The sequence below is a fragment of the Pseudophryne corroboree genome, chromosome 5, assembly GCF_028390025.1.
Source record: "Pseudophryne corroboree isolate aPseCor3 chromosome 5, aPseCor3.hap2, whole genome shotgun sequence".
Taxonomy (NCBI): Eukaryota; Metazoa; Chordata; class Amphibia; order Anura; family Myobatrachidae; genus Pseudophryne; species Pseudophryne corroboree.
In genome coordinates, this window is record NC_086448.1 from 689080189 (window position 1) to 689108033 (window position 27845).

General features: G+C 46.5%; 1 protein-coding gene across 2 annotated transcripts in view; it reads left to right on the forward strand.

Moving 5' to 3' along the window:
• Positions 1-2172: 2172 nt before the first annotated feature.
• Positions 2173-27845, forward strand: part of SLC19A3 (solute carrier family 19 member 3) — a 36281-nt gene continuing 10608 nt past the window's right edge. The window contains exons 1-2 of one of the 2 annotated variants that reach the window (XM_063923791.1): positions 2173-2368; positions 9018-9804. In XM_063923791.1, the coding sequence (XP_063779861.1) occupies positions 2219-2368; positions 9018-9804 (937 nt within the window). In that variant the 5' untranslated portion in view covers positions 2173-2218. Of the gene's footprint in view, positions 2369-5850; positions 5998-9017; positions 9805-27845 lie in introns of those variants that run through there. The other variant, XM_063923792.1, reaches the window with a different exon arrangement.

Here is a 27845-nt window from a genome sequence, read left to right on the forward strand (position 1 = left end):
GGTGTGATATGAAGGAGGAACTGGGACCTGTGTGCAGTGTGATATGGAGGAGGGACAGGGCCAGCGTGCGGTGTGATATGGAGCGATGGGGACCTGCGTGCGGTGTGAAATAGTGAGAGTATGTGGTATGAGAGCGTGAAAAGAAATAAAATTATGGAAACTAAAAATAAAGAGAGAAGTGGAAAAAGTAAAGGATGGAGAGTAAAGATAATGAGAATAATATAAATATGAAAAAATAAAGGAGTGAGTCAGTATACTGTATAATAAGCAAGTGGAACAAGAGTAAGTTAGTGTAGGGCATGACTAATGGAAAAAGAAGAAAGAGGAAAAAAAGTGAAGGTGAGAGAATGTAACAAAAAATAGTGTGGGAGCAGCGGCGGTGGCACAAGTAAGTCTGTGCAGCTGCCGCTGTGAAGGAGCCTAAGGAATTTAATAAGACTAAGTAAGACCAACATCGACTCCAACGGGAAACTGCATTCGGCATGTGCATACACATCTTTGTTGAAAGAATCAGGGGGAAAGGGCACCAATGTTCTTTATTTACAGTACATGATACAGTTATATATACAGTAATATACTGCAGCACGTTTGGTGTGATGTTCCCCATAAAGTCACTCCAGCTGCTTACTACTAACATATATTTGCCAGACAGAATTTTTCATTTCTATCTTTGCTAATTGCTATTTTCTATCTGTTGTGCCTGTGTACGTTTTGTAATGGGTGAGATCAGCAGATAGAAGGGGAATGACATTATTTAAATACAATATTATTTAAATATACAGCATTATGGGCCTGATCTGAAGGTGTGTACACACGGTGAGATTCGGACTTATCCGATTCTCACTGTGCGACGGGGGGCCGGGTCGGCACTTAGCCAGTATCGCAAGCACATAATGAGTGTGCTTGCGATCCTGCTTCTGTGCGATTTTGGTTAAGTGTCAATCCTGACTATCTCTTCTATAGAGATAGTCAGGATTGACTTGCCTGCACAGCCTATTTTTTCGGCCGATGCCGACCGCGCGGGGCCGCGCATGGTATCGGCATCGGATCGGGATCGCAAGGTGACTGTCACCTTGCGATCTGCACTATCTTTTCTTCCAATTCTGACTATATAGTCAGAATCGGAAGAAAATATCTTACCGTGTGTACATACCTTTAGTCTGACCAGGGTTGATGTGGGACGCAGGAGAGGGTCTTTTTCATCTAAGTTGCACTGCAGATAAATCCTGATGATGGTCGTACAGAGCTCAGTACACACACACACGCGCACACACACACACACACACACACACACACACACATACACACACACACACACAAAGAAGTGCATTAGAAATGTGTTGGGCATTCCTGTGTTGTTACGGGTGGTTGTCTAATCAGACTGATGTAGCATAGAATTTTTCGGACATGTAGCTGAAGTGGTTGTGTATAGAAACGCTGAATCACTCACATTGGAGTACTCACATACTCAGATGGATCATCTGCACCTAGCAGATGGTGCGGCTGATAGTGCACCAAGATGTATTGCATACCTCCCAACTGTCCCGCTTTGAGCGGGACAGTCCCGCTATTCGGACCCTGTCCCGCTGTCCCACCCGCGGGCAGCAGTGTCCCACGGGCGGGGGGGCAGTTGGGAGAGCATTTGATCGCCCGCAGCCGGTGATCACTGAAAACATGCTGTGCGCACGAGCATAGTATGACCTGATTGCTGCGCTGCGAAAAACTGCGGCGAGCGTTCAGGTCAGAATGACCCCGTGTCCTGTCTGCTTGTGGAGATGAGCAAGTAACTGGTAACTGTGTGCAGCCTTGTCAGGTAGCGTTTCTACCATATTGTTAATATTATTTATTATCATTATTATTATTTTATTTTTATCATTATGATGTACTATTCACAACAAATGTCCATCATATTTAATATAAAATGAAACTTTTAAAGCTAATTTATAGTAATTCATTTATTAACTGCTTGTTAAGTTATTTCTATGAATAAATGTTTAGCTGAGAGATTCCTATTGTGCAGTGAGGTAATAGTTAGACTTTGAGTGATTTAAATACTAGTTAAACTGACTGCATTGTTTGTCACTGCTCCTCCCATGTAATGTACTTTACCCTCCCAGACTGTTACACCCCCAGCATAAATCCCATTGCTCAATCACTTCAGAGAGAGGAAAGATCTGATACTATAATTCTAGCTGTTTCTGAACCTCTGGAGCCTGTCATGGGGTTATGCACTAACAAAGGGCATGATGGCTGGATATACCCCACTGCCCTCCTCTGCATATATGGATTTTTTACCTACATGAGACCTTCGGAACCGTTTCTGACTCCTTATCTAACAGGACCTGTACACAATCTAACACTTGAGCAGGTATGAAATAGCTAAAACTATCAAAGCACATATGCTGGGAACAGGCTCCTTCAGTCTGTCTGACAAATGGGGATTGGTCCGGTGTTCCGGAATTTGGTCCGGTGTTCCGGAATTTGGTCTGGTCCGGCTTTCACCGAATCCCTGACAAATGTTTGTGGCTAACATCCCATCTCCAGGGACTTACTGAAACTCAAGGTTTGCCCATTTACAGAAACAGGCAGAAGCATCCTCTGGGTGTAGGGAACATGCTGTACTGGATGTATTTCCCCTGTATGATATGTGTTTCAGAATCACTGTTATTATATTACTATGTGATTCATCGCGCCCTACGGGCGCTCTTCACACCGTCGTAAGGGGCTACGCCCCCGTAATCTCTACTGAAAAGTGAAGGTGTAGTAGATGTATAGTTTGTATTGGTGGAATAGGAGGTTTGTTCGTTGGTAGTTGTAGTATGACAAAAGGGGATGTGATGGTGAATGGGGTGCAGGGTCTTGTGAGTGGGTGAAGAGTGTCTGCAGGGGAGGCTGTACAGAATATGGCTGTAAATGGCATGCTGTGGGTGTTGTAAAGGTAGGGGCATTGTGTGTGTGTGTGGTTGAGTGAGGTGGAGTTGTGTTTACGTGTGGCTGTGGGACTGAGATGCAGGTTGTGACTGCTTGTGGTGAGGGATGGTGGTGAAGGGTGTGCGTGTGTTTGTCTGTGTGGTTATAGAATGGGACATGTGAATGGGGTAGTGATTGTAGAGGTGCAGTGTAAAAAGGTATATGTAGCGGTAGTCAGTGGTGGTGGTTGTCCTGTGTGGAGAATGTCAATGTGGGAGTCTGAAGGGAGATTGTGTGTGTGTGTGTGTGTGTGTGTGTGTGTGTGTGTGTGTGTGTGTGTGTGTGTGTGTGTGTCTGTGGTTGGTTTGACATGGGGTTGTTGGGCATGGGCAAGGGGGTGCATAGGTGCTGTACTTGTGTAAAGGTGGGTGGATGAGGGGTAGGGGCATAGTAGTTGTGAGTTTCGGAGTGTGGTGGGTTGTGGTAGGGTTTGTGCAGGGTGAAGATAGCTGTGTGGTTGTTGGAGTGGTGGTAGGGCGTGTTAAGTTGATGGTGTGTAGTGTGGTTTTAAGTGTGTGTGTAGCCCATGTGTAGGGTAGACGCGTAGTGTTGCGGGGTATCATTGGTTGTGATGGATCGACATAATCCCTGTTGAGGGTCACAGTTTGTAGGTAGTAGGTGTTGTATTTATTGCATGCTGGATTGTGGATGAAGGTGAAGGAACAATGTATGTTGTTTAGTTTATTGTGGAAGGGGTACATGGATTGTGCGTGCTGTATAGAAAATGGGGTGTGGTGGGGGGGGCTGGGCTGAGTGTGGTTGGACGTTGTATGTAGTCTGGGCAGGGTATGAGTTGGGCTAGGGGTGAGAGGTGGTTGAGGGGTTAGTAGGTGTAGTAGTTGGTGGAGTTGTATGTGTGTGTTGTAGTGTGAGTTTGTTGGAAGGTGGCATGGCTGTGGGTGTTCTGCATAGGGTGCTTTGTGTAGGGTATTGTGGTGTGTGGATGGGAGGTTGGGGTGTGTGTGGGGGGGGGGAGTAGGAATTGGCATGTGGGTGCTTGTTTGCGAGACGGGTCCAGTTGTGGGCTAATTGCTGTGGTGATGGTTTGACAGAATCCATGGGCTGTTTAGAGAGGGAGGTGGGTGTGTAATAGGGGTAGAGTGGTGTTGTGCAGGATTGTAGAGGGTGTGGAAGGGAATGTGGGTGCTGGAGTGTTATTTTGGAGAGGTAAGTGGTTGTGTGTGTGGGTGAAGAAAAAGTTTTGGGTAGTGATGTATGGTGCTTGCGGAATAGGGTGCGGGTGGGTGGGTGCCTCTATATGTATTGGTGTAGGGGTGAGGGTGGTGACAGGACGTTCAATGTGTGATGGAGTTGTGGTTGTGGGTGTTAGGGGGATGGAGTTGGAGGTGTGCATGGGTGGAGTGTGTTGATATGTGATGGATGGGTGGAGGGTGGTGGGTTTGTTTTTCTTGGGGGGTAGGGGTGTGGCCATTAGGTGAATTTTTTGGGTGGGGAGAAGCTGGATGGGTGTTGTATTTGTGGTGTGTGAGTGGCAGGTATGGAGTTATGGTGGGTGTGGGATGGCCTTACGGTGTGTGGGGTGTGTAGAAGAGGGGTGTGGGTGGGTGTGAGTGTGTCTGTAAGAAAGTGTGTTGGGTGTGTGTGTGATTTGTGTATGTAATTGTGGCACACCTCCCAACATTGCACTGCAGTGAAGAGGGACACTTTAGTTATGTGCGTGTGCAGCGCGTGCGGCCATGGTTGAAAGGGGGCGTGGGCTATTCAAAAGTGGTGTGGCTTTGTGTTGGTGCAGAGATTGCTGATCCCGGCCCACATTTTTCGTCACTGAGGGGGCATGTGGAGCGCTCTGTGAGCTGCTGATATGCCCCCTCTGCTCTGTCTCCATTTAATAGAAGCTGTGCGCTTGCGCACAGCGTCGATTCAACACTGCTGCATTAGACAGAGCAGTGATTGACAGGTCGCTCCCAAGGGCCCCCCCAACGCGGGACACTGGTGTCCGCGGGTGGGACAGACCCAAAATAAGGGGACTGTGCTGCGAAAATGGGGACAGGTGGCAGGTATGTGTGGTTGCGGGTGACAGGGCTGTTGGCAGTCCTGGCCCCAGCAGCAGCTGTAAAAAGAAATGGCTCCCCTCGCAGCAGTATCCACCCCCACCCCCACCCAGGCAACAACTAAACAGGCACACAATAATACATGGGAACCCCCCCCCCAATATCAGCCATCCCCCTCCCCCAATATCAGTCATCCCTCCCATAATATAAGCCATCCCCCTTCCCCCAAAATATCTGCCATCCCGTTCTCTCACCCCCCCCCCCCCCCCCCCAATATCAGCCATCCTCCCAAGGTGGGGGGGGGGGGGCCGCGCTGCTGCTGCCTCGTAAGCCACAGATCTTATTGTGTGGCTTAGTAGTTGGTGGCTGGGTGGGGGTGCGGGTGGATGGTGGTGGGAGGGTGTTGCTTAAAATTTGCGCTGGGGGATGCGGGAGTGGCGAGAGCCCTGTCGGCCACACTCAGACAGTTGCGGGTGACGGGCGTGTGGAAGTGCAGGGGGAGCGGGCGTTGTAGTGAGGAAGACTGGCGGTACAGTGTCGCCCGGCTGCTTGAGAGAGTGTGTGCAGCGGTAGTGGGGAGGGGGGGAGCGGCGTGTGCGGGCCTGTCACCCGCAGCCAGACAGTTGCGGGTGATGGGCGTGTGGAAGTACAGAGGGAGCTGGCGTTGTAGTGAGGGAGATAGTTTGTGCTGCGGTAGTGGGGAGGGAGGGAGCGCTCTGTGCGGGCGGTGTGTGGACGGCATTTTGCAGTGAGTGTGCATCCGGATGCGTCTGATGGATGGTAGGAAGGGTTAGCGGTGGCCTCGGTTGCGGCTGTATGTCCTGGCGTGGTGGGGAAGGTGTGTGCAGATGAGGGGAGGGGTAGTGTGGGGTGCGCCTGGCTAGGTGGCCATGCTTACCTGGCAGTGTGGGGCGTCTGTGCACTGGGAATGGTGGGTGGAATCTCTGGCTGGTGCTCCCTTCTGCTAGTGGTGTGCCGACACTGGGACAGGCCAGGAGCTGCTAAGTCTGCCCAGGTCTGTGACTCCACCCAGCGTTAGAAATGCAGGCACAGAGTCACAGGGCTAATATATAGGAGATATCACCATGTTCAAGGCTTTTTCCACTGTCTGTATAAGCTTCTAGTTTACAAACATAGTTTATAAAATAATGCTTTTCACATAGCAGGGTCACTCAACACCTTTTGTAATTTGTAACTCTCATCTCTCCACTTGCACTGTAGTCATCATAGTATGTGTGTGTGTGTGTGTGTGTGTGTGTGTGTGTGTGTGTGTGTGTGTGTGTGTGTGTGTGTGTATGGGGGTGTGTGTGTGTGGGAGGGGGGGGGGGCGGTGTGAAAGGTTAAGCCATCACAGTCTTCTCACATCCAAGATGAATAATTATAAATAATCTTAATACCTTCCTTAATTGCATAATCCATTCTCACATGTAAACCACACCGTTCAGGTCTATCTAGTTTTAATTTTCTGATGCTGTACTTGGCCTAATTCACAGAACATATTGTCGATCCAGGGGTTCCCAGACTGTTTTAATCCTAGCACCATAGAGCACCGGCAGTTGTTTTTTTCAGTGTATCTTTAGGCCACAAATTTCTTATTGAAAAATTCTGCAAAAATAAGTAAATTAAGTAAACAGCACATACATGTCATCCTTAGGTTCAGTTATGTGGGGGTAGACAGGTTGTACTTATGTCTGTCTGTCCACATATTTTATGATTGCCAGCCACAGCTCCGGTTTTACCTATCACATGGACCATAAATAATTAGATTTGGTCCTGGACCACAAACCATGGCAACCCGACAAGTGCCCTGCGTCACCCAGTTTGGAAACCAGTGGATTAATCAGTATTATATAATGTTACAGATATATACTGCAATAAGTATATACAGTAAACAATAAACACTTCCTTTAATTGAAGTTATTCTATTTACATTACAAGTAATACTGTATAATATTTCTTTATGTGTAGCATTGTCCAGCAGTACTTGTTATTTATGTGTAGATCAGCAGATTCAATGGAGGTTATATGTTACAAGTAGTATGCAATATAATTGCGGGATATTACTGTACAGCAGGTTAATTTACGAGAGCAATGAAGATAGCAAATGTTCAGCTACTTCAGAGATAAAGGCACATACTTACACAGTGAAATAATAATGTGTAATTTGCTAAACTGGGCAATATATTTTAAAAGCAACAATAAAAACATTTGCACTTAGAGGTGTGCTTAGTCATGTACGTTACTGTTGATATACTATATAGATGTTGTTTAAATGCACAAAAAGGACATTGGCCTGTTTATAAGGTTAACTTGTTTCCCTTACTCCCGCCTTTATCATATGACATCATCTGTCATGATTGGGTCAAGGAGGTTGGATCCGCCCATCTGTTCTGTGATGTGCAAGCAATTGTATTAGACATACTCGGGGGAGACTTTAAAAAAATTAAAAAAATGTGGGTGCAGCACAATTGTCAGACAGAGTTTACACAGAACATATATAGGTGTATGCCATACTTGGCTGATGTCAGTGAGACTCCTGAATTTCAGGAAGCTCTCTATGGACTCTAAGAATAGACCAGCCTCCAAGATACCACCTACTTTCCCAGTAAAGGGGTGTTATGATGCAATTTACTCCAAATATCATCATTGTACAACAGGGGCCAGATACCATTTTGACCCAATTCACAACATCTATCCAGACCTCTCCTTCATAGGGCTAGATTTTAGAATGCGGGGGTCCTAGGTGGAAGAGACCCTCAAGACCAAGTACAACAACTGTGGTACTAATTAAGGGGCCCATTTATCAATGATTGATAAAACACATTGTGAGTGATAAAACTCGTTGCGTATCCACAATGGTGTTCCAGCCAATCAGTTCCAACTGTCATATTTCAAACACTTGACAGTTAGGAGCTGATTGACTGGGGCACAATTTATCATACACAACCAGTTTTATCATTCACAACAAGTTTTATCACTTGTTGATAAATGAGCCCTTTAGTCACCTGTGCTCAAGTATGGCTATCCTTAAATACTGGACTGTTAGCGTGCCTTGAGGACCGTGGTTGGAAATCCCTGATCTAAGGCTTAGTACATCTCCGATGAATGTAACAATATCAGTTCTGATTATAGTTATGAATATATGTATATTTATAATCATCATGTTTTGATAATTATATCGGAGAGTCAAGTCAAGAAACAATAATTTATTTATACAGAGAGCCATTTGATTTAATCCCTTCCATTGGTACTATTATTAATTTTAATAACTTTTGTTTCTTTCTTTATATCACTCACTCTCTTCTTACTATTTCTACATTATTTTGCTGCAAATTTCTATATAGACTGTTGCAGCATGCCAGACGTGGACCGACTTCTGAGGTTGCTGGGAAATGTAGTCCAAGTAGTGATGCTCTATGCACATGGCAACCGTTCACTGTTCTTTCTGCATTTTTGCCACCCGATATGATACAATGCAGAAGTTGGCGACATAGTGGCAGGAGGGTTCCCCTTGAGTACTCTAGTGGTGTGAGGGTCCCTAGGCTGTAGCCTACTTTGCCTGCCCTTAAATCCAGCCCTGTCCCTTCAGGATCTCCCAGAGGGGTCATTCAGAAAACATGTAAATAAGTGTTATGCCTCTGTACCACATTTGCGGACGATATTCTTAGAAAGGATGTGATAACATTTTAATGTACAATCATCACTTTGAGAATCAAATTGCTTATTATGGCGAGATGCAGCAATGGAAAAAACGCGTCCAAGCCTCCAAAAATACAGTTTCCTGAGGTATGGCTGCGTACCGCATATGCACCAAGCCCCGGAATGTGATAGATTCCGGGGCTTGGATGTCATATAATAGCCTATGGGCTTCTATTGCTCAACCCCTTCTGAGAGGGATCCAACTGGATGGTTTGGAAATGGCACTCAATGATTATTACCTGAACATCTAAGCAAAACAGGTCCAATGAGATTATAGGAGAGTCTGTTAACTATCCTACTGCTGATATATGTCTTGTCCATGTATCCCTTCTGCAGGTGACAAACTCTGTCTTTCCAGTATGGACATACAGTTATCTGGCAATTCTGTTCCCAGTGTTCCTGCTCACAGACTATTTAAGATACAAACCAGTCATAATCCTACAGGGTCTGAGCTATGTCATCGCATGGGTCCTGTTGCTTTTTGGCCGCGGCGTTCCTGCCATGCAAGGTCTGGAGTTTGCATACGGCATGGTCACTGCCACTGAGATTGCTTATTATGCCTACATCTATAGTGTGGTTGACACAGAACATTACCAGAAGGTGACCAGCTACTGTCGGAGCATAACTTTGGTGGGTTTCGCTGTTGCCTCTGTGCTTGGCCAGCTCCTGGTCTCCTTGGCTGGAATATCTTACTTCTATCTCAATGTGATTTCCTTAGTGTCTGTCTCAGTTGCCTTTGTGTCATCATGGTTGCTTCCTATGCCAAGAAAGAGCATGTTCTTCCACAAAAAGGTGAAGGGAGACCCTGCAGAAACATCTTCTGGAAAACTCAAATCCTCTAGTAATAAGCCAGGTCTGCAATGTAATGAACAGCAAAGTGCAGCAACTGGGGATGAAACCGACAAGCAAACACATTTCTACCATGTGCTGTGGCTCCTGTGTAAAGACCTGAGAGATTGTTACTCTACCTCAAAGCTCATTTACTGGTCTCTGTGGTGGGCACTTGCTACAGCCGGGTACAACCAAGTGATAAATTATGTTCAGGTGTTATGGGAACACGTGGAACCTGCACAGAACTACACAATATATAATGGAGGAGTGGAAGCCGTGTCTACATTTCTGGGTGAGTAGTTTACAGTCGTTATATCTTTTACAGAAATTAACAATTTATTCCTTTATATTTTCCAATTAACAGAGAACATAGGTCGGGGGTTGCACAATGAACCAATACAGTATATGCTGCAGAACACACTTTACAGATAGCTCCTTCCAGCCTGTCACAAATATCTGCATTCTTACAGTAAGCTCTTTCTACGTATTGTATAGTCACGAATCACAATGTCCTTTCACAACCAGAAATTCTCTGTAGGCCTCTCTACCTGCACACATGCCTCTAATTAGCGATTGTCATCAACCATTAATGGTTCATAACCTTTAATGGTTTCTTCCCAATGGTAAATAGATTTTACCGTCATTAAAGGAGGTCAAATGGTAATAGGTCGAATGCATAGCCGTAGTCCTATTTCAGTTGTGCAAACACAGACCCAAACTATTGATAGTTTAGTGGAAGCGCTTACTGGTATCCATTAGGGATTTAGGTGCAATGGTTGTGTCCATGGCGCTGTTCATAGGCAAATACACAGAGGGTTCCAGTTACCAGGAATCCCACCTTCCCCATAGCTTGGCCAAGTGTGTGTCTGTGGATCATCTGAGTGCTCAATCATTGCACCATAGAGAGACTCTGGTAAGTGTCTTACTCTAATTAATGAGCCTGCATATGTCTGAAGTACTGCATTGCATAAATTGCACTTTGTTTGGGCCAGACTATGGGGGAGATGTACTAAGCCTTGAAAAGTGATACATTTTACAGTGATAAAGTACCAGCCAATCAGCTCCTAACGGCCATATTACAGGCTGGGTTTGAAAAATGACAGGAGCTGATTGGTTGGGACTTTATCACAGTGCAATTTATCACTTTTCAAGGCTTAGTACATCTGGCCCTATAGCTTGTTACATGCTAATTATGAATCCTTCATAGGTTGATGACATTTGGAAACTCTCCTCCAGAAATCCAGTGTTTAGCCCTGCTGTTAGCAAACCACATAGTACTATGCTGTTATCTCTGTTGGGCCAGTCCGTACATTTCCTGATGTTTTACTGGACATAGCTGAGTTAATACAATGGGGGTAATTCAGACATGATTGCAATAGCAAATTTGTTAGCTAATGGGCAAAACCATGGGTCTAATTCAGACCTGATCGTAGTTGTGCTAAATTTAGCACATCCAGTCACACAGACATGGGTGGAAACGCCCAGCACAGGGCTTGTCCGCCCCGCATGTCAGGCCCGACCCCCACGCACAAGTACAAAAGCATCACACAGCGGCAAAGCTGTTGTACTTGAAGAGTAGCTCCCTGGCACCGCAGCTCCTGCGTGCTGGGAGGGAGCTACCCGTCGCTGTGTTGGTCACAGCGGCTGCATGTGATGTCATGCAGCCGCCGTGGCCCGTCCCTGCAAGTTCCAGGCACGCCTGCGTTGCCTGGGCCATGCCCTCTAAAACGGCGGCCAAGCACCGCCAGCCCGCCCCCTCCCGCCCAGTGACCGCCTCTGCCTGTCAATTAGGCAGAGGCGATCGCATGGCTGAGACAGCCGTCGGCTGTCTGGCATGCGCCAGCGCACTGCGGCGCTTGCACAGTTTAGACCTGATCGGCTGCTGTGCGAAAACGCACAGCACCGATCAGGTCTGAATTAGGCCCCATGTGCACTGCAGGTGAGGCAGATATAGCATGTGCAGAGAGAGTTAGACTAGGGTGGGTTATATTGTTTCTGTACAGGGTAAATACTGGCTGCTTTATTGTTACACTGCAATTTAGATTTCAGTTTGAACACACCCCACCCAAATCTAACTCTCTGCACATGTTACATCTGCCCCTTCCCCCTGCAGTGCACATGGTTTTGCCCATTAGCTAACAAATTTGCTGCTACGATCAGATCTGAATTACGCCCAATATCTGAATTTTCGTAGACTTAGATTTCATATACACAAAACAGCTAAAGTAAAATTCATACTGTGACAGGAGAACAAATAATAAAACCTCACCCTATATGTTGGGAGAGAAAAATATTTCTTCAAGCAGAAGAAATAACTTTATTTCCCAAGTTAATAATACTGTATAAATACTACACACTTGTTTCTTTACTACTTCACTTGGACATTTAGCAGAGCTCAACAAATAGAATATCAGCAAGAATGTCTTCTTTCTTTATCTTGTTTCCGTATGATAATTTGCCCTTGCCAGTAAAAATAAAAGAGTACTTCCCATTAGAGATGAGCGGGTTCGGTTCCTCGGAATCCGAACCCGCCCGAACTTCATTTTTTTTTACACGGGGCCGAGCGACTCGGATCTTCCCGTATGCTCGGTTAACCCGAGCGCGCCCCGAACGTCATCATCCCGCTGTCTGATTCTCGCGAGGCTCGGATTCTATCGCGAGACTCGGATTCTATATAAGGAGCCGCGCGTCGCCGCCATTTTCACACGTGCATTGAGATTCATAGGGAGAGGACGTGGCTGGCGTCCTCTCCGTTTATAGAGAAGAGAGTGAGACTAGAGTAGAGAGAGACACAGTAGTAATTTTGGGGAGCATTAGGAGGAGTACTACTACTTGCTGAAGTGATAGATAGATAGTGTGACTGTATAATGTATATCTGACTTGTGGGGGAGACACTGACAGTGGGGAGCAGTTAGAGTCTGAGAGCAGGACTCAGGAGTACATATAACGTACAGTGCACACTTTTGCTGCCAGAGTGCCACACTGCCATTGTGACCACACTGACCACCAGTATAATATATATTGTGATTGTCTGCTTAGGAGTACTACTTGCAAGTTGCTGATAGTGTGACCAGTGACCTGACCACCTGTTTAATAATCACCACCAGTTTAATATATATATATATATATATAATTGTATATAATATATATATAATATTGTATACCACCTACCCGTTTTTTTTTTTTCTTTCTTCTTCTTTATACATACTACTATAGTAGCTTACTGTAGCAGTCTGCGGTGCTGCTGAGCTGACAGTGTCCAGCAGGTCTGTCATCAGTCATTACATAATAAATATATCTACCTGTCCGGCTGCAGTACTAGTGTGATATTATATATATATATATATATATATATATATATTGATTTCATCTCATTATCATCCAGTCTATATTAGCAGCAGACACAGTACGGTAGTCCACGGCTGTAGCTACCTCTGTGTCGGCAGTCGCTCGTCCATCCATAATTGTATACCACCTACCCGTGGTTTTTTTTTTTTTTTCTTCTTTATACATACTACTATAGTAGCTTACTGTAGCAGTCTGCGGTGCTGCTGAGCTGACAGTGTCCAGCAGGCCCGTCATCAGTCATTACATAATAAATATATCTACCTGTCCGGCTGCAGTACTAGTGTGATATTATATATATATATATATTGATTTCATCTCATTATCATCCAGTCTATATTAGCAGCAGACACAGTATGGTAGTCCACGGCTGTAGCTACCTCTGTGTCGGCAGTCGCTCGTCCATCCATAATTGTATACCACCTACCCGTGGTTTTTTTTTTTCTTTCTTCTTTATACATACTACTATAGTAGCTTACTGTAGCAGTCTGCGGTGCTGCTGAGCTGACAGTGTCCAGCAGGTCCGTCATCAGTCATTACATAATAAATATATCTACCTGTCCGGCTGCAGTACTAGTGTGATATTATATATATATATATATTGATTTCATCTCATTATCATCCAGTCTATATTAGCAGCAGACACAGTACGGTAGTCCACGGCTGTAGCTACCTCTGTGTCGGCAGTCGCTCGTCCATCCATAATTGTATACCACCTACCCGTGTTTTTTTTTTTCTTTCTTCTTTATACATACTACTATAGTAGCTTACTGTAGCAGTCTGCGGTGCTGCTGAGCTGACAGTGTCCAGCAGGTCCGTCATCAGTCATTACATAATAAATATATCTACCTGTCCGGCTGCAGTACTAGTGTGATATTATATATATATATATTGATTTCATCTCATTATCATCCAGTCTATATTAGCAGCAGACACAGTACGGTAGTCCACGGCTGTAGCTACCTCTGTGTCGGCAGTCGCTCGTCCATCCATAATTGTATACCACCTACCCGTGGTTTTTTTTTTTCTTTCTTCTTTATACATACTACTATAGTAGCTTACTGTAGCAGTCTGCGGTGCTGCTGAGCTGACAGTGTCCCGCAGGTCCGTCATCAGTCATTACATAATAAATATATCTACCTGTCCGGCTGCAGTACTGGGTGGTCTTCTGTTTGCCGGCGGTCGGGCTCCCGGCGCTCAGTATACCGGCGCCGGGAGCCCGACCGCCGGCTTACCGACACTTATTTTCCCTCGTGGGGGTCCACGACCCCCATAGAGGGAGAATAAAATAGTGTGGCGCGCGTAGCGCGCCACCGTGCCCGTAGCGTGGCGAGCGCAGCGAGCCAGCAAGGGGCTCATTTGCGCTCGCCAAGCTGTCGGTAAGCCGGCGGTCGGGCTCCCGGCGCCGGGATGCTGGTCGCCGGGAGCCCGACCGCCGGCCACCCGTAGTGAACCCGCAGTACTAGTGTGATATTATATATATATATATATTGATTTCATCTCATTATCATCCAGTCTATATTAGCAGCAGACACAGTACGGTAGTCCACAGCTGTAGCTACCTCTGTGTCGGCAGTCGCTCGTCCATCCATAATTGTATACCACCTACCCGTGGTTTTTTTTTTTTCTTTCTTCTTTATACATACTACTATAGTAGCTTACTGTAGCAGTCTGCGGTGCTGCTGAGCTGACAGTGTCCAGCAGGTCCGTCATCAGTCATTACATAATAAATATATATACCTGTCCGGCTGCAGTACTAGTGATATTATATATATATATATATTGATTTCATCTCATTATCATCCAGTCTATATTAGCAGCAGACACAGTACGGTAGTCCACGGCTGTAGCTACCTCTGTGTCGGCAGTCGCTCGTCCATCCATAAGTATACTAGTATCCATCCATCTCCATTGTTTACCTGAGGTGCCTTTTAGTTGTGCCTATTAAAATATGGAGAACAAAAATGTTGAGGTTCCAAAATTAGGGAAAGATCAAGATCCACTTCCACCTCGTGCTGAAGCTGCTGCCACTAGTCATGGCCGAGACGATGAAATGCCAGCAACGTCGTCTGCCAAGGCCGATGCCCAATGTCATAGTACAGAGCATGTAAAATCCAAAACACCAAATATCAGTAAAAAAAGGACTCCAAAATCTAAAATAAAATTGTCGGAGGAGAAGCGTAAACTTGCCAATATGCCATTTACCACACGGAGTGGCAAGGAACGGCTGAGGCCCTGGCCTATGTTCATGGCTAGTGGTTCAGCTTCACATGAGGATGGAAGCACTCAGCCTCTCGCTAGAAAAATGAAAAGACTCAAGCTGGCAAAAGCACCGCAAAGAACTGTGCGTTCTTCGAAATCCCAAATCCACAAGGAGAGTCCAATTGTGTCGGTTGCGATGCCTGACCTTCCCAACACTGGACGTGAAGAGCATGCGCCTTCCACCATTTGCACGCCCCCTGCAAGTGCTGGAAGGAGCACCCGCACTCCAGTTCCTGATAGTCAGATTGAAGATGTCAGTGTTGAAGTACACCAGGATGAGGAGGATATGGGTGTTGCTGGCGCTGGGGAGGAAATTGACAAGGAGGATTCTGATGGTGAGGTGGTTTGTTTAAGTCAGGCACCCGGGGAGACACCTGTTGTCCGTGGGAGGAATATGGCCGTTGACATGCCTGGTGAAAATACCAAAAAAATCAGCTCTTCGGTGTGGAAGTATTTCAACAGAAATGCGGACAACATTTGTCAAGCCGTGTGTTGCCTTTGTCAAGCTGTAATAAGTAGGGGTAAGGACGTTAACCACCTCGGAACATCCTCCCTTATACGTCACCTGCAGCGCATTCATAATAAGTCAGTGACAAGTTCAAAAACTTTGGGCGACAGCGGAAGCAGTCCACTGACCAGTAAATCCCTTCCTCTTGTAACCAAGCTCACGCAAACCACCACACCAACTCCCTCAGTGTCAATTTCCTCCTTCCCCAGGAATGCCAATAGTCCTGCAGGCCATGTCACTGGCAATTCTGACGATTCCTCTCCTGCCTGGGATTCCTCTGATGCATCCTTGCGTGTAACGCCTACTGCTGCTGGCGCTGCTGTTGTTGCTGCTGGGAGTCGATGGTCATCCCAGAGGGGAAATCGTAAGACCACTTTTACTACTTCCACCAAGCAATTGACTGTCCAACAGTCCTTTGCGAGGAAGATGAAATATCACAGCAGTCATCCTGCTGCAAAGCGGATAACTGAGGCCTTGGCATCCTGGGTGGTGAGAAACGTGGTTCCGGTATCCATCATTACTGCAGAGCCAACTAGAGACTTGTTGGAGGTACTGTGTCCCCGGTACCAAATACCATCTAGGTTCCATTTCTCTAGGCAGGCGATACCGAAAATGTACACAGACCTCAGAAAAAGAGTCACCAGTGTCCTAAAAAATGCAGCTGTACCCAATGTCCACTTAACCACGGACATGTGGACAAGTGGAGCAGGGCAGGGTCAGGACTATATGACTGTGACAGCCCACTGGGTAGATGTATGGACTCCCGCCGCAAGAACAGCAGCGGCGGCACCAGTAGCAGCATCTCGCAAACGCCAACTCTTTCCTAGGCAGGCTACGCTTTGTATCACCGGTTTCCAGAATACGCACACAGCTGAAAACCTCTTACGGCAACTGAGGAAGATCATCGCGGAATGGCTTACCCCAATTGGACTCTCCTGTGGATTTGTGGCATCGGACAACGCCAGCAATATTGTGTGTGCATTAAATCTGGGCAAATTCCAGCACGTCCCATGTTTTGCACATACCTTGAATTTGGTGGTGCAGAATTTTTTAAAAAACGACAGGGGCGTGCAAGAGATGCTGTCGGTGGCCAGAAGAATTGCGGGACACTTTTGGCGTACAGGCACCACGTACAGAAGACTGGAGCAACACCAAAAACGCCTGAACCTGCCCTGCCATCATCTGAAGCAAGAAGTGGTAACGAGGTGGAATTCAACCCTATATATGTGTTAGGGTCTCCTGCCCTGTGCTGCCACGTCGTCATGGCAACCGGGAGACAAGTGCTAGTGGAGTAACCTGAGCGCAGCTGATACTCCGGTTCGGGTCTTTTGCTGTGCAGTGGTTATAGGCTCTGTGCACGGCAGGGGATCCGGTGCTGGTTTTTGTGCTCACAGTCTGTGAGGTCTGAGTGGGGCGTGGACAGCACCTGCTTTATAAGGCCTCTTTTCAGGGTAAGCAGATGCTGCTGAATCTCTGTTGGTTAGTCAGTTCATGAAAGTTAGCCAGTACTGTGTAGCTTTGTATTTGTTTGTTGCTTACTGCAAATAGGCCTGGGGATTTGGTATTACACTCTGCCAATCCAGACCTAGCAGTAAGACTGGAGTCAGTCGTTTAGCTTGCTGGGGTTCTGTTATTACTCTGTGAACTTAGCAAGTTTGCGGCTGTATTCTAACACTTGCCTGTCTAATCCTGTCTCACTGTGCTAGGTGTCAGGGGTCAGTTTAGTGGCAGTAAGCTTAAACCTGTGCACTGCAAGTGAGAATCAGGATTGTGGAGGCTCTCCTTGTGTCTATCATTCCATCTCTGACCAAGGAGTTTACTGCCACACCCGTTGGTAACCCTTTAGGGTTTTGCTGTTGCCCTTAGCAACAGCATTTCGGGTTCTCTACGTATTAAAACACAACATCTTGCTTTTTACATCTGAGCAGTTCTAATACAAGGGAGATACCCAGTTCCTTAGCCTCTGGGCTTCTCTGTTCACTGTGTGTGTATTTTGTTACCCTATCACCTTCTGTGTACGTTATGTCATATTCCCCAGTTTGTCTGTGAGTCCATTTGTTTTGCATAACAGTTCAAACACCAGTACATTCCTGCAGACACTGGAGTGCATAACATATTCAGCAGCCTAATACTCCTGTTGAAATTTTGTGGGAATATGGAGCATACCCCTCAAAATACGTTGCAACAGGTGGTCGATCAGGTGCAGGTCCTGACTCGACAATTTAATGATTTGTCCATTAAAATGCACACCTCCCAGGCTGCTGGCGGAGCTCCCGCAGCAGCAGCACCTGCAGGGGTTAAGGAGCCGAAAGTAAATCTCCCGGATCGTTTTTCTGGAGATCGCTCGCAGTTCTTTTGTTTCAAGGAGAGCTGCAAGCTATACTTCCGGCTTAGGCCTCAGTCTTCTGGGTCGGAGATTCAGCGGGTGGGCATAGTGATTTCCTTGCTACAAGGAGACCCACAGGTCTGGGCATATGGGTTGCAGCCTGACTGTCCGTCGCTTAAAAGTGTTGATGCTTTTTTTACGGCACTGGGCATGTTGTATGATGACCCTGACAAGACGGCCTCAGCCGAGGCTCAGATTTCGATCCTTAAGCAAGGGCGAAGGCCAGTTGAGGTTTACTGTACGGAGTTTCGGAGGTTGGCCCATGATACCCAGTGGAATGACCCAGCCCTGAGACACCAGTACCGAAGAGGTCTTTCTAACCAGATAAAGGACCAACTGGTACAATATCCCTTGCCTGATAGCTTGGATCAGCTCATGCAGTTATCCATCCGGGTGGATAGACGGCTGAGAGAGCGTAGGCTTGAAAGGGAGACTGAGATTTCCTTCCTTCCCAAGGGAACCTCAGACTCTGAGGAATTTTCTGAGGAGCCTATGCAGATTGGGGCTACCCGCCTCTCCTCGCGTGAGAAGACGCGGAGGAGACATCAGGGGTTGTGTTTGTACTGTGGGAATAAAGGTCATGTGGTAGTATCATGCCCAGAAAAGCCGGAAAACTTCAGGGCCTGAGGGTGATGGGAAATATCCTGTCAGGCCAGAAGTCAGAATTTCCCAAGAAGACTTTTATCATTCCGGTGACCTTGAAGATCCTCGGTCAAACTGTCAAGACTGAGGCCTTTGTGGACAGTGGGGCCGACGGGGTTTTTATGGACCGCCAATTCGCCCTAAAACACTCTGTTCCCTTAGTACCCTTGGCATCGGAAATTGAGATTTCTGGGTTAAACGGGGAACCATTATCCCAAGGTAAAATTACCTCTTGCACTAGCCAGATTTCTTTGTTTATTGGAGCCACACACTCTGAAAAATTGTCCTTTTATGTGACTGTCTGTACTTTTGCCCCATTGGTGTTGGGGTTACCCTGGTTAAGGGCCCACAATCCTCAATTTGACTGGGTCTCTGGGGAGATTCTTAGTTGGGGTACTGATTGTTTCAGGAGTTGCTTGAGCCTTCCAGTCAGGCTCTCGCAGCTAAGTTTGCCAGGATTGCCAGGGTGTTATGCAGATTTTGCGGACGTGTTCTCCAAAAAAGTTGCAGAGGTACTACCTCCCCATCGCCCCTATGACTGTGCCATTGATTTGTTGCCAAATGCTAAGCTTCCCAAGAGCAGGTTGTACTCCCTGTCACGTCCTGAGACTCAGGCTATGGCAGAGTACATTCAGGAGAACTTGGCTAAGGGATTTATCAGACCTTCACAGTCTCCAGTTGGGTCGGGGTTCTTCTTCGTGGGTAAAAAGGACGGTTCGTTGCGACCCTGCATCGACTTCAGGGAATTGAACCGTATCACGATTAAAAACTCATACCCACTGCCTCTCATTTCGGTCTTGTTTGACCAGCTTCGTACTGCCACCATTTTTTCTAAGATTGACCTACGCGGTGCGTACAATCTAATCCGAATAAGAGAGGGGGATGAATGGAAGACTGCCTTTAATACCCACTCAGGGCATTATGAATATTTGGTGATGCCTTTTGGGCTCTGTAATGCCCCGGCAGTCTTCCAGGATTTCATGAATGATGTGCTCAGGGAATATTTGGATAGATTCTTAGTTGTATACTTAGATGACATCCTAATCTTCTCCCATTCCCTGGAGGAACATCGGAAGCATGTACGCTTAGTCCTCCAGAAACTCAGAGACCACCGGCTTGGGGCGAAGCTGGAGAAGTGCGAATTTGAAGTTCAGCAAATCGCATTTCTAGGATATATTATCTCCCCAGAAGGTTTCCAAATGGAGGGTTCCAAGGTACAGGCAGTCCTGGATTGGGTGCAGCCCACTAGTTTGAAGGCGCTTCAGCGTTTCCTGGGCTTTGCGAATTTTTATAGACGATTTATCGCTGGATTTTCGTCTATAGTGGCGCCCTTGGTGGCACTCACTAAGAAAGGGGCGGATGTTGCTCACTGGTCTTGTGAGGCTAAAGCGGCTTTTGCCCGTCTCAAAAGGGCATTTGTTTCGGTCAAGGTGCTGCGACACCCAGATCCAGAGCGTCCTTTTGTGGTGGAGGTGGATGCCTCTGAGATGGGTATTGGGGCAGTGCTTTCTCAGATGGGAGTGTCTGATAATCGCCTTCATCCCTGTGCTTACTTTTCCCGTAAATTTTCGCCTGCCGAGATGAATTATGACGTGGGTAACCGGGAATTGTTGGCTATTAAGGATGCACTCGAGGAGTGGACACACTGGCTTGAGGGGGCTAAGTTTGTGGTCTCAATTCTCACTGACCGTAAGAATCTGGCATATTTAGAGTCAGCGAAGCGTCTCAATGCCAGGCAGGCACGATGGGCTTTGTTTTTTGCTCGCTTTAATTTTTTGATAACATATCGCCCTGGGTCAAAAAACATCAAGGCTGATGCGCTCTCGCGGAGTTTTGCTCCAATCCAGGAGACCACCGAGGAGCCATTGCCCATTGTTTCCCCATCATGTATTAAAGTGGGCATTACCCAGGACCTCTTATCATTAGTCCTTAGAGCACAGGAGCAGGCTCCTCCAGACCTTCCGGTAGGTCTTTTGTTTGTGCCTCCTAGGTTAAGACAGCGAGTGTTCCTGGAATTCCATGCCAAGAAGTCGGCAGGTCACCCGGGTATTGCCAGAACTCGGGAGTTGCTATCTAGGGCGGTGTGGTGGCCCTCGGTGGCTAAGGATGTGGATCAGTGGGTTCGGGCATGTGACATCTGTGCCCGAAATAAGACTCCTAGAGGGGTTCCTGTTGGCCCATTACATCCACTCTCTATCCCATCTAAGCCATGGACCCACATTTCAATGGATTTTGTGGTGGACTTGCCCAAATCCTCGGGGATGACAGCCATCTGGGTTGCCGTTGACAGGTTTTCGAAGATGGCGCACTTCGTTCCACTGGTTGGGCTGCCATCAGCCAGACGCCTGTCTGAATTATTTATGCTGCATGTTGTGCGTCTCCACGGGTTGCCACTTGATGTGGTCTCTGACCGCGGATCCCAGTTTGTGGCCAAATTTTGGAGGGCATTTTGTTCCGATCTCCAGATTTCTGTCAGCTTGTCGTCAGGCTACCATCCGCAGTCTAATGGGCAGACTGAAAGGGTGAACCAGTCCTTGGAGCAGTTCCTCAGGTGTTATGTCTCCAAGTGTCAGACTGACTGGGTTGCTCATCTGTCCATGGCGGAGTTTGCCTATAACAACGCGGCTCACTCTGCTACAGGGATCTCTCCCTTCCTTTGTGTGTATGGGCATCATCCTAAGGCCAATTCTTTTGACCCCCTGGACTCCACGCCTGGTGGTTCCTCTGTGGTTTCGGTCCTTAGAGGTATTTGGCGGAAAGTGAAGAAAGCCCTTGTGTCTGTGTCATTAGTGACCAAAAGGGTTTTTGATAAGCGGAAAAGACCCTGCAGCTTCAAATTAGGAGACTTCGTCTGGTTGTCTACCAAGAATTTGAAGTTGAGACAGCCATCTCATAAGTTAGGGCCCCGGTTCATCGGCCCTTATAAGATCACCAGGGTTATCAATCCGGTGGCATTTCAGTTAGATCTGCCCCGTTCTTTGGGTATCAATAAAACATTTCATTGTTCCCTTTTAAAACGGGCGATTAGTAATCCTTCTTCCAGTGGAAGACCTTCCCCTCTTCTGATACGTGGCCAGAGGGAGTTTGTTGTTGAAAGGATTCTTGACTCCAAGGTGGTTCGGGGTCGGCTGTCATTTTTGGTGCACTGGAAGGGGTATGGCCCGGAGGAGCGGTCGTGGGTGCGCAGTTGTGATCTTCATGCCCCCAGACTGATACGCTCTTTCTTCTCGCAGTTCCCCGATAAACCCGGTGGTAGGGGTTCTTTGACCCCTCGTCAGAGGGGGGGTACTGTTAGGGTCTCCTGCCCTGTGCTGCCACGTCGTCATGGCAACCGGGAGACAAGTGCTAGTGGAGTAACCTGAGCGCAGCTGATACTCCGGTTCGGGTCTTTTGCTGTGCAGTGGTTATAGGCTCTGTGCACGGCAGGGGATCCGGTGCTGGTTTTTGTGCTCACAGTCTGTGAGGTCTGAGTGGGGCGTGGACAGCACCTGCTTTATAAGGCCTCTTTTCAGGGTAAGCAGATGCTGCTGAATCTCTGTTGGTTAGTCAGTTCATGAAAGTTAGCCAGTACTGTGTAGCTTTGTATTTGTTTGTTGCTTACTGCAAATAGGCCTGGGGATTTGGTATTACACTCTGCCAATCCAGACCTAGCAGTAAGACTGGAGTCAGTCGTTTAGCTTGCTGGGGTTCTGTTATTACTCTGTGAACTTAGCAAGTTTGCGGCTGTATTCTAACACTTGCCTGTCTAATCCTGTCTCACTGTGCTAGGTGTCAGGGGTCAGTTTAGTGGCAGTAAGCTTAAACCTGTGCACTGCAAGTGAGAATCAGGATTGTGGAGGCTCTCCTTGTGTCTATCATTCCATCTCTGACCAAGGAGTTTACTGCCACACCCGTTGGTAACCCTTTAGGGTTTTGCTGTTGCCCTTAGCAACAGCATTTCGGGTTCTCTACGTATTAAAACACAACATCTTGCTTTTTACATCTGAGCAGTTCTAATACAAGGGAGATACCCAGTTCCTTAGCCTCTGGGCTTCTCTGTTCACTGTGTGTGTATTTTGTTACCCTATCACCTTCTGTGTACGTTATGTCATATTCCCCAGTTTGTCTGTGAGTCCATTTGTTTTGCATAACAGTTCAAACACCAGTACATTCCTGCAGACACTGGAGTGCATAACAATATGCTTCAGAGGTTGGAGGAGCAGCAAAAGGCCATTCAAGCCTATACAATTCAGCACGATATAGGAGGTGGAATGCACCTGTCTCAAGCGCAGTGGAGAATGATTTCAACGTTGTGCAAGGTTCTGCTGCCCTTTGAACTTGCCACACGTGAAGTCAGTTCAGACACTGCCAGCCTGAGTCAGGTCATTCCCCTCATCAGGCTTTTGCAGAAGAAGCTGGAGACATTGAAGGAGGAGCTAACACGGAGCGATTCCGCTAGGCATGTGGGACTTGTGGATGGAGCCCTTAATTCGCTTAACAAGGATTCACGGGTGGTCAATCTGTTGAAATCAGAGCACTACATTTTGGCCACCGTGCTCGATCCTAGATTTAAAACCTACCTTGGATCTCTCTTTCCGGCAGACACAAGTCTGCTGGGGTTCAAAGACCTGCTGGTGAGAAAATTGTCAAGTCAAGCAGAACGCGACCTGTCAACATCTCCTCCTTCACATTCTCCCGCAACTGGGGGTGCGAGGAAAAGGCTCAGAATTCCGAGCCCACCCGCTGGCGGTGATGCAGGGCAGTCTGGAGCGACTGCTGATGCTGACATCTGGTCCGGACTGAAGGACCTGTCAACGATTACGGACATGTCGTCTACTGTCACTGCATATGATTGTCTCCCCATTGAAAGAATGGTGGAGGATTATATGAGTGACCGCATCCAAGTAGGCACGTCACACAGTCCGTACTTATACTGGCAGGAAAAAGAGGCAATTTGGAGGCCCTTGCACAAACTGGCTTTATTCTACCTAAGTTGCCCTCCCACAAGTGTGTACTCCGAAAGAGTGTTTAGTGCCGCCGCTCACCTTGTCAGCAATCGGCGTACGAGGTTACTTCCAGAAAATGTAGAGAAGATGATGTTCATTAAAATGAATTATAATCAATTCCTCCGTGGAGACATTGACCAGCAGCAATTGCCTCCACAAAGTACACAGGGAGCTGAGATGGTGGATTCCAGTGGGGACGAATTGATAATCTGTGAGGAGGGGGATGTACACGGTGATATATCGGAGGATGATGATGAGGTGGACATCTTGCCTCTGTAGAGCCAGTTTGTGCAAGGAGAGATTAATTGCTTCTTTTTTGGTGGGGGTACAAACCAACCCGTCATTTCAGTCACAGTCGTGTGGCAGACCCTGTCACTGAAATGATGGGTTGGTTAAAGTGTGCATGTCCTGTTTATACAACATAAGGGTGGGTGGGAGGGCCCAAGGACAATTCCATCTTGCACCTCTCTTTTCTTTAATTTTTCTTTGCGTCATGTGCTGTTTGGGGAGTGTTTTTTGGAAGGGCCATCCTGCGTGACACTGCAGTGCCACTCCTAGATGGGCCAGGTGTTTGTGTCAACCACTAGGGTCGCTTATCTTACTCACACAGCTACCTCATTGCGCCTCTTTTTTTCTTTGCGTCATGTGCTGTTTGGGGAGTGTTTTTTGGAAGGGCCATCCTGCGTGACACTGCAGTGCCACTCCTAGATGGGCACGGTGTTTGTGTCGGCCACTAGGGTCGCTTATCTTACTCACACAGCTACCTCATTGCGCCTCTTTTTTTCTTTGCGTCATGTGCTGTTTGGGGAGTGTTTTTTGGAAGGGCCATCCTGCGTGACACTGCAGTGCCACTCCTAGATGGGCCAGGTGTTTGTGTCGGCCACTAGGGTCGCTTATCTTACTCACACAGCTACCTCATTGCGCCTCTTTTTTTCTTTGCATCATGTGCTGTTTGGGGAGTGTTTTTTGGAAGGGCCATCCTGCGTGACACTGCAGTGCCACTCCTAGATGGGCCCGGTGTTTGTGTCGGACACTAGGGTCGCTTATCTTACTCACACAGCTACCTCATTGCGCCTCTTTTTTTCTTTGCGTCATGTGCTGTTTGGGGAGTGTTTTTTGGAAGGGCCATCCTGCGTGACACTGCAGTGCCACTCCTAGATGGGCCCGGTGTTTGTGTCGGCCACTAGGGTCGCTTATCTTACTCACACAGCTACCTCATTGCGCCTCTTTTTTTCTTTGCGTCATGTGCTGTTTGGGGAGTGTTTTTTGGAAGGGCCATCCTGCGTGACACTGCAGTGCCACTCCTAGATGGGCCAGGTGTTTGTGTCGGCCACTAGAGTCGCTTAGCTTACTCACACAGCTACCTCATTGCGCCTCTTTTTTTCTTTGCGTCATGTGCTGTTTGGGGAGTGTTTTTTGGAAGGGCCATCCTGCGTGACACTGCAGTGCCACTCCTAGATGGGCCCGGTGTTTGTGTCGGCCACTAGGGTCGCTTATCTTACTCACACAGCTACCTCATTGCGCCTCTTTTTTTCTTTGCGTCATGTGCTGTTTGGGGAGTGTTTTTTGGAAGGGCCATCCTGCGTGACACTGCAGTGCCACTCCTAGATGGGCCCGGTGTTTGTGTCGGCCACTAGGGTCGCTTTGCTTAGTCATCCAGCGACCTCGGTGCAAATTTTAGGACTAAAAATAATATTGTGAGGTGTGAGGTATTCAGAATAGACTGAAAATGAGTGGAAATTATGTTTTTTGAGGTTAATAATACTTTGGGATCAAAATGACCCCCAAATTCTATGATTTAAGCTGTTTTTTAGTGTTTTTTGAAAAAAACACCCGAATCCAAAACACACCCGAATCTGACAAAAAAAATTCGGTGAGGTTTTGCCAAAACGCGGTCGAACCCAAAACACGGCCGCGGAACCGAACCCAAAACCAAAACACAAAACCCGAAAAATTTCAAGTGCACATCTCTACTTCCCATTGGCTGCTTTGAAGTTCTTCTGAAACCAATTATTTGGTGTGATAAGCATGCAGTACTGTAGTATGGTGGCTTGTATAAAGACTAGAGATGTACACTGGACTATTTTTGCTGGTTTTGGTCCTAATTTGTCTTTTGGTTTTGGATTTTGTTTTGGATTTCGGCCATGACTGGTTTAGGATTTTTTTAAAAAACTGACCAAAAAACCTAAAATCACATAATCTGGCCCTTTTTTGCTTCTAGAGTATTATTAACCAAAATAACATTCATTTTCACTCATTTCTGCTCAATTTTGACCACCTCACAGCTCACAATAGTGTTTTCATCCGCTTTAGGCCAAAGGCTGCAGCGAGCTGGCTGGTTACTAAGCAACAGAGCAGCGCAACAAACACATTGTCAGTTTATAGCACATCTAAGAAACTTTGCCACACAGCAGTGACAGAAATTAAAAGTGGTGCATAACTGTAATATAGTAACATAGTTTCTGAGGTTGAAAAAGACAATTTGTCCATCAAGTTCAACCTATATGTGGTCTCCTACGCTGTATTATTTTTAGGACTAATTTTATCCATTGCTCATGTCGGCCGTTGTGTTTGTTCCTTATTTCTCATTTTTAATAACTATAGTGCGTGACTACACACCATTACCCTGTATATCCTTATCCATTAGGAATTTATCTAGCCCATTCTTAAAAGTGTTGACTGAGTCCGCCATTACTACTCTCTCAGGCAGGGAGCTCCAAATACGTATTGTCCTTACTGTGAAAAAACCTTTTCACCTCTGTGTGCGAAATCTCCTCTAACCTAAGCGGGTGTCCACGTGTCCCCTGTGTTGATAATACCAAAAACAGATCCCCGCAAGCTCTGTGTATTGTCCCCTTATATATTTGTAAATGTTGATCATATTCCCTCTTTTCCAGTGTGAACATGCCTAGCCTTGCAAGCCTTTCCTCATATTCCAGCGTCTCTATCCCCCTAATTAGTTTGATTGCTCGCCTCTGAACCTTTTCTAGTTCCGGGATAGCCTTTTTGTAGTATGGTGGCCCAAAATTGTGCACAGTATTCAAGATGTTGCCTCACTAGGGATTTATATAATGGGAGTATAACACTCTTATCCCTTGCATCAATTCCCCGCTTTATACATGCTAATACCTTGTTAGCCTTCTTTGCTGCAATCCTACTTTGGGTACTGCTGCTTAGGTTGCTATCTATGTGAACACCTAAGTCTTTTTCCAGTACAGAATCCCCTAATTTTACCCCATTTATTTTGTAGGTTTTATTTTTGCTCTTGCTACCAAAGTACATTACCTTACACTTACAGTATCTGTATTGAAGCTCATTCTCCATTTTGCTGCCCATGCTTCCTTAACTAAGTCGTTCTGATGAGACTCAGCATCCCCCACCAAATTTATAACCTTACACAATTTGGTATTGTCTGCAAAAATTGACACCATGCTCTTTAGATCTACTGCTAGATCGTTAATAGTGGTCCAAGTACAGACCCTTGTGGCACACCACTTAGTACTTCAGTCCAATTTGAAAGAGTTCCATTTACCACAATGATGCTGCTCCCTATTATCTAACCAATTTCTTGTAACTTATAGATAAGTCTCATGTGCGGTACTATATCGAAAGCTTTAGCAAAGTCTAAAAAGATCACATCCACCTCCTTATCCTGATCAAGGTTCGCACTAACTGTTTCATAAAAGTCTAGTAAGTTTGTTTGACATGATCTATCCTTCACAAATCCATGTTGGTTCCTATTACTAACCTTATTGGCTTCAAGGAACTTCTGTATACTATCCCTTAGAATACCTTCCAGTACTTTCCCCACTATAGATGTAAGACTAACTGGTCTATAAATACCCAGTTCAGCTTTACTTCCCTTTTTGAATATCGGCACTACTTCCACCATATGCCAGTCTTTGGGAACCATGCCTGATGTAAGTGAGTCATTGAAGATCAAAAATAGAGTGAAGCTCCATGAGAACCCTTCGGTGAATTCTGTCGGGACCAGGTTGACTTATTAATCTTAATTTTTTTAATCAGTCACAGACTACCTCCTCACTTAAATAAGCACTTAGCAGTGGGACATTATCTTTGTTGAGATTGTGTGTTAATCCCTGCATCTGGTCCTCTCTTGTGAAGACTGATGAGAAAAACTCATTTAATTTGTCCCTTATGTCATTATCGTTTTTGATTAAGACTCCCAGCTTGTCCTTTAAAGG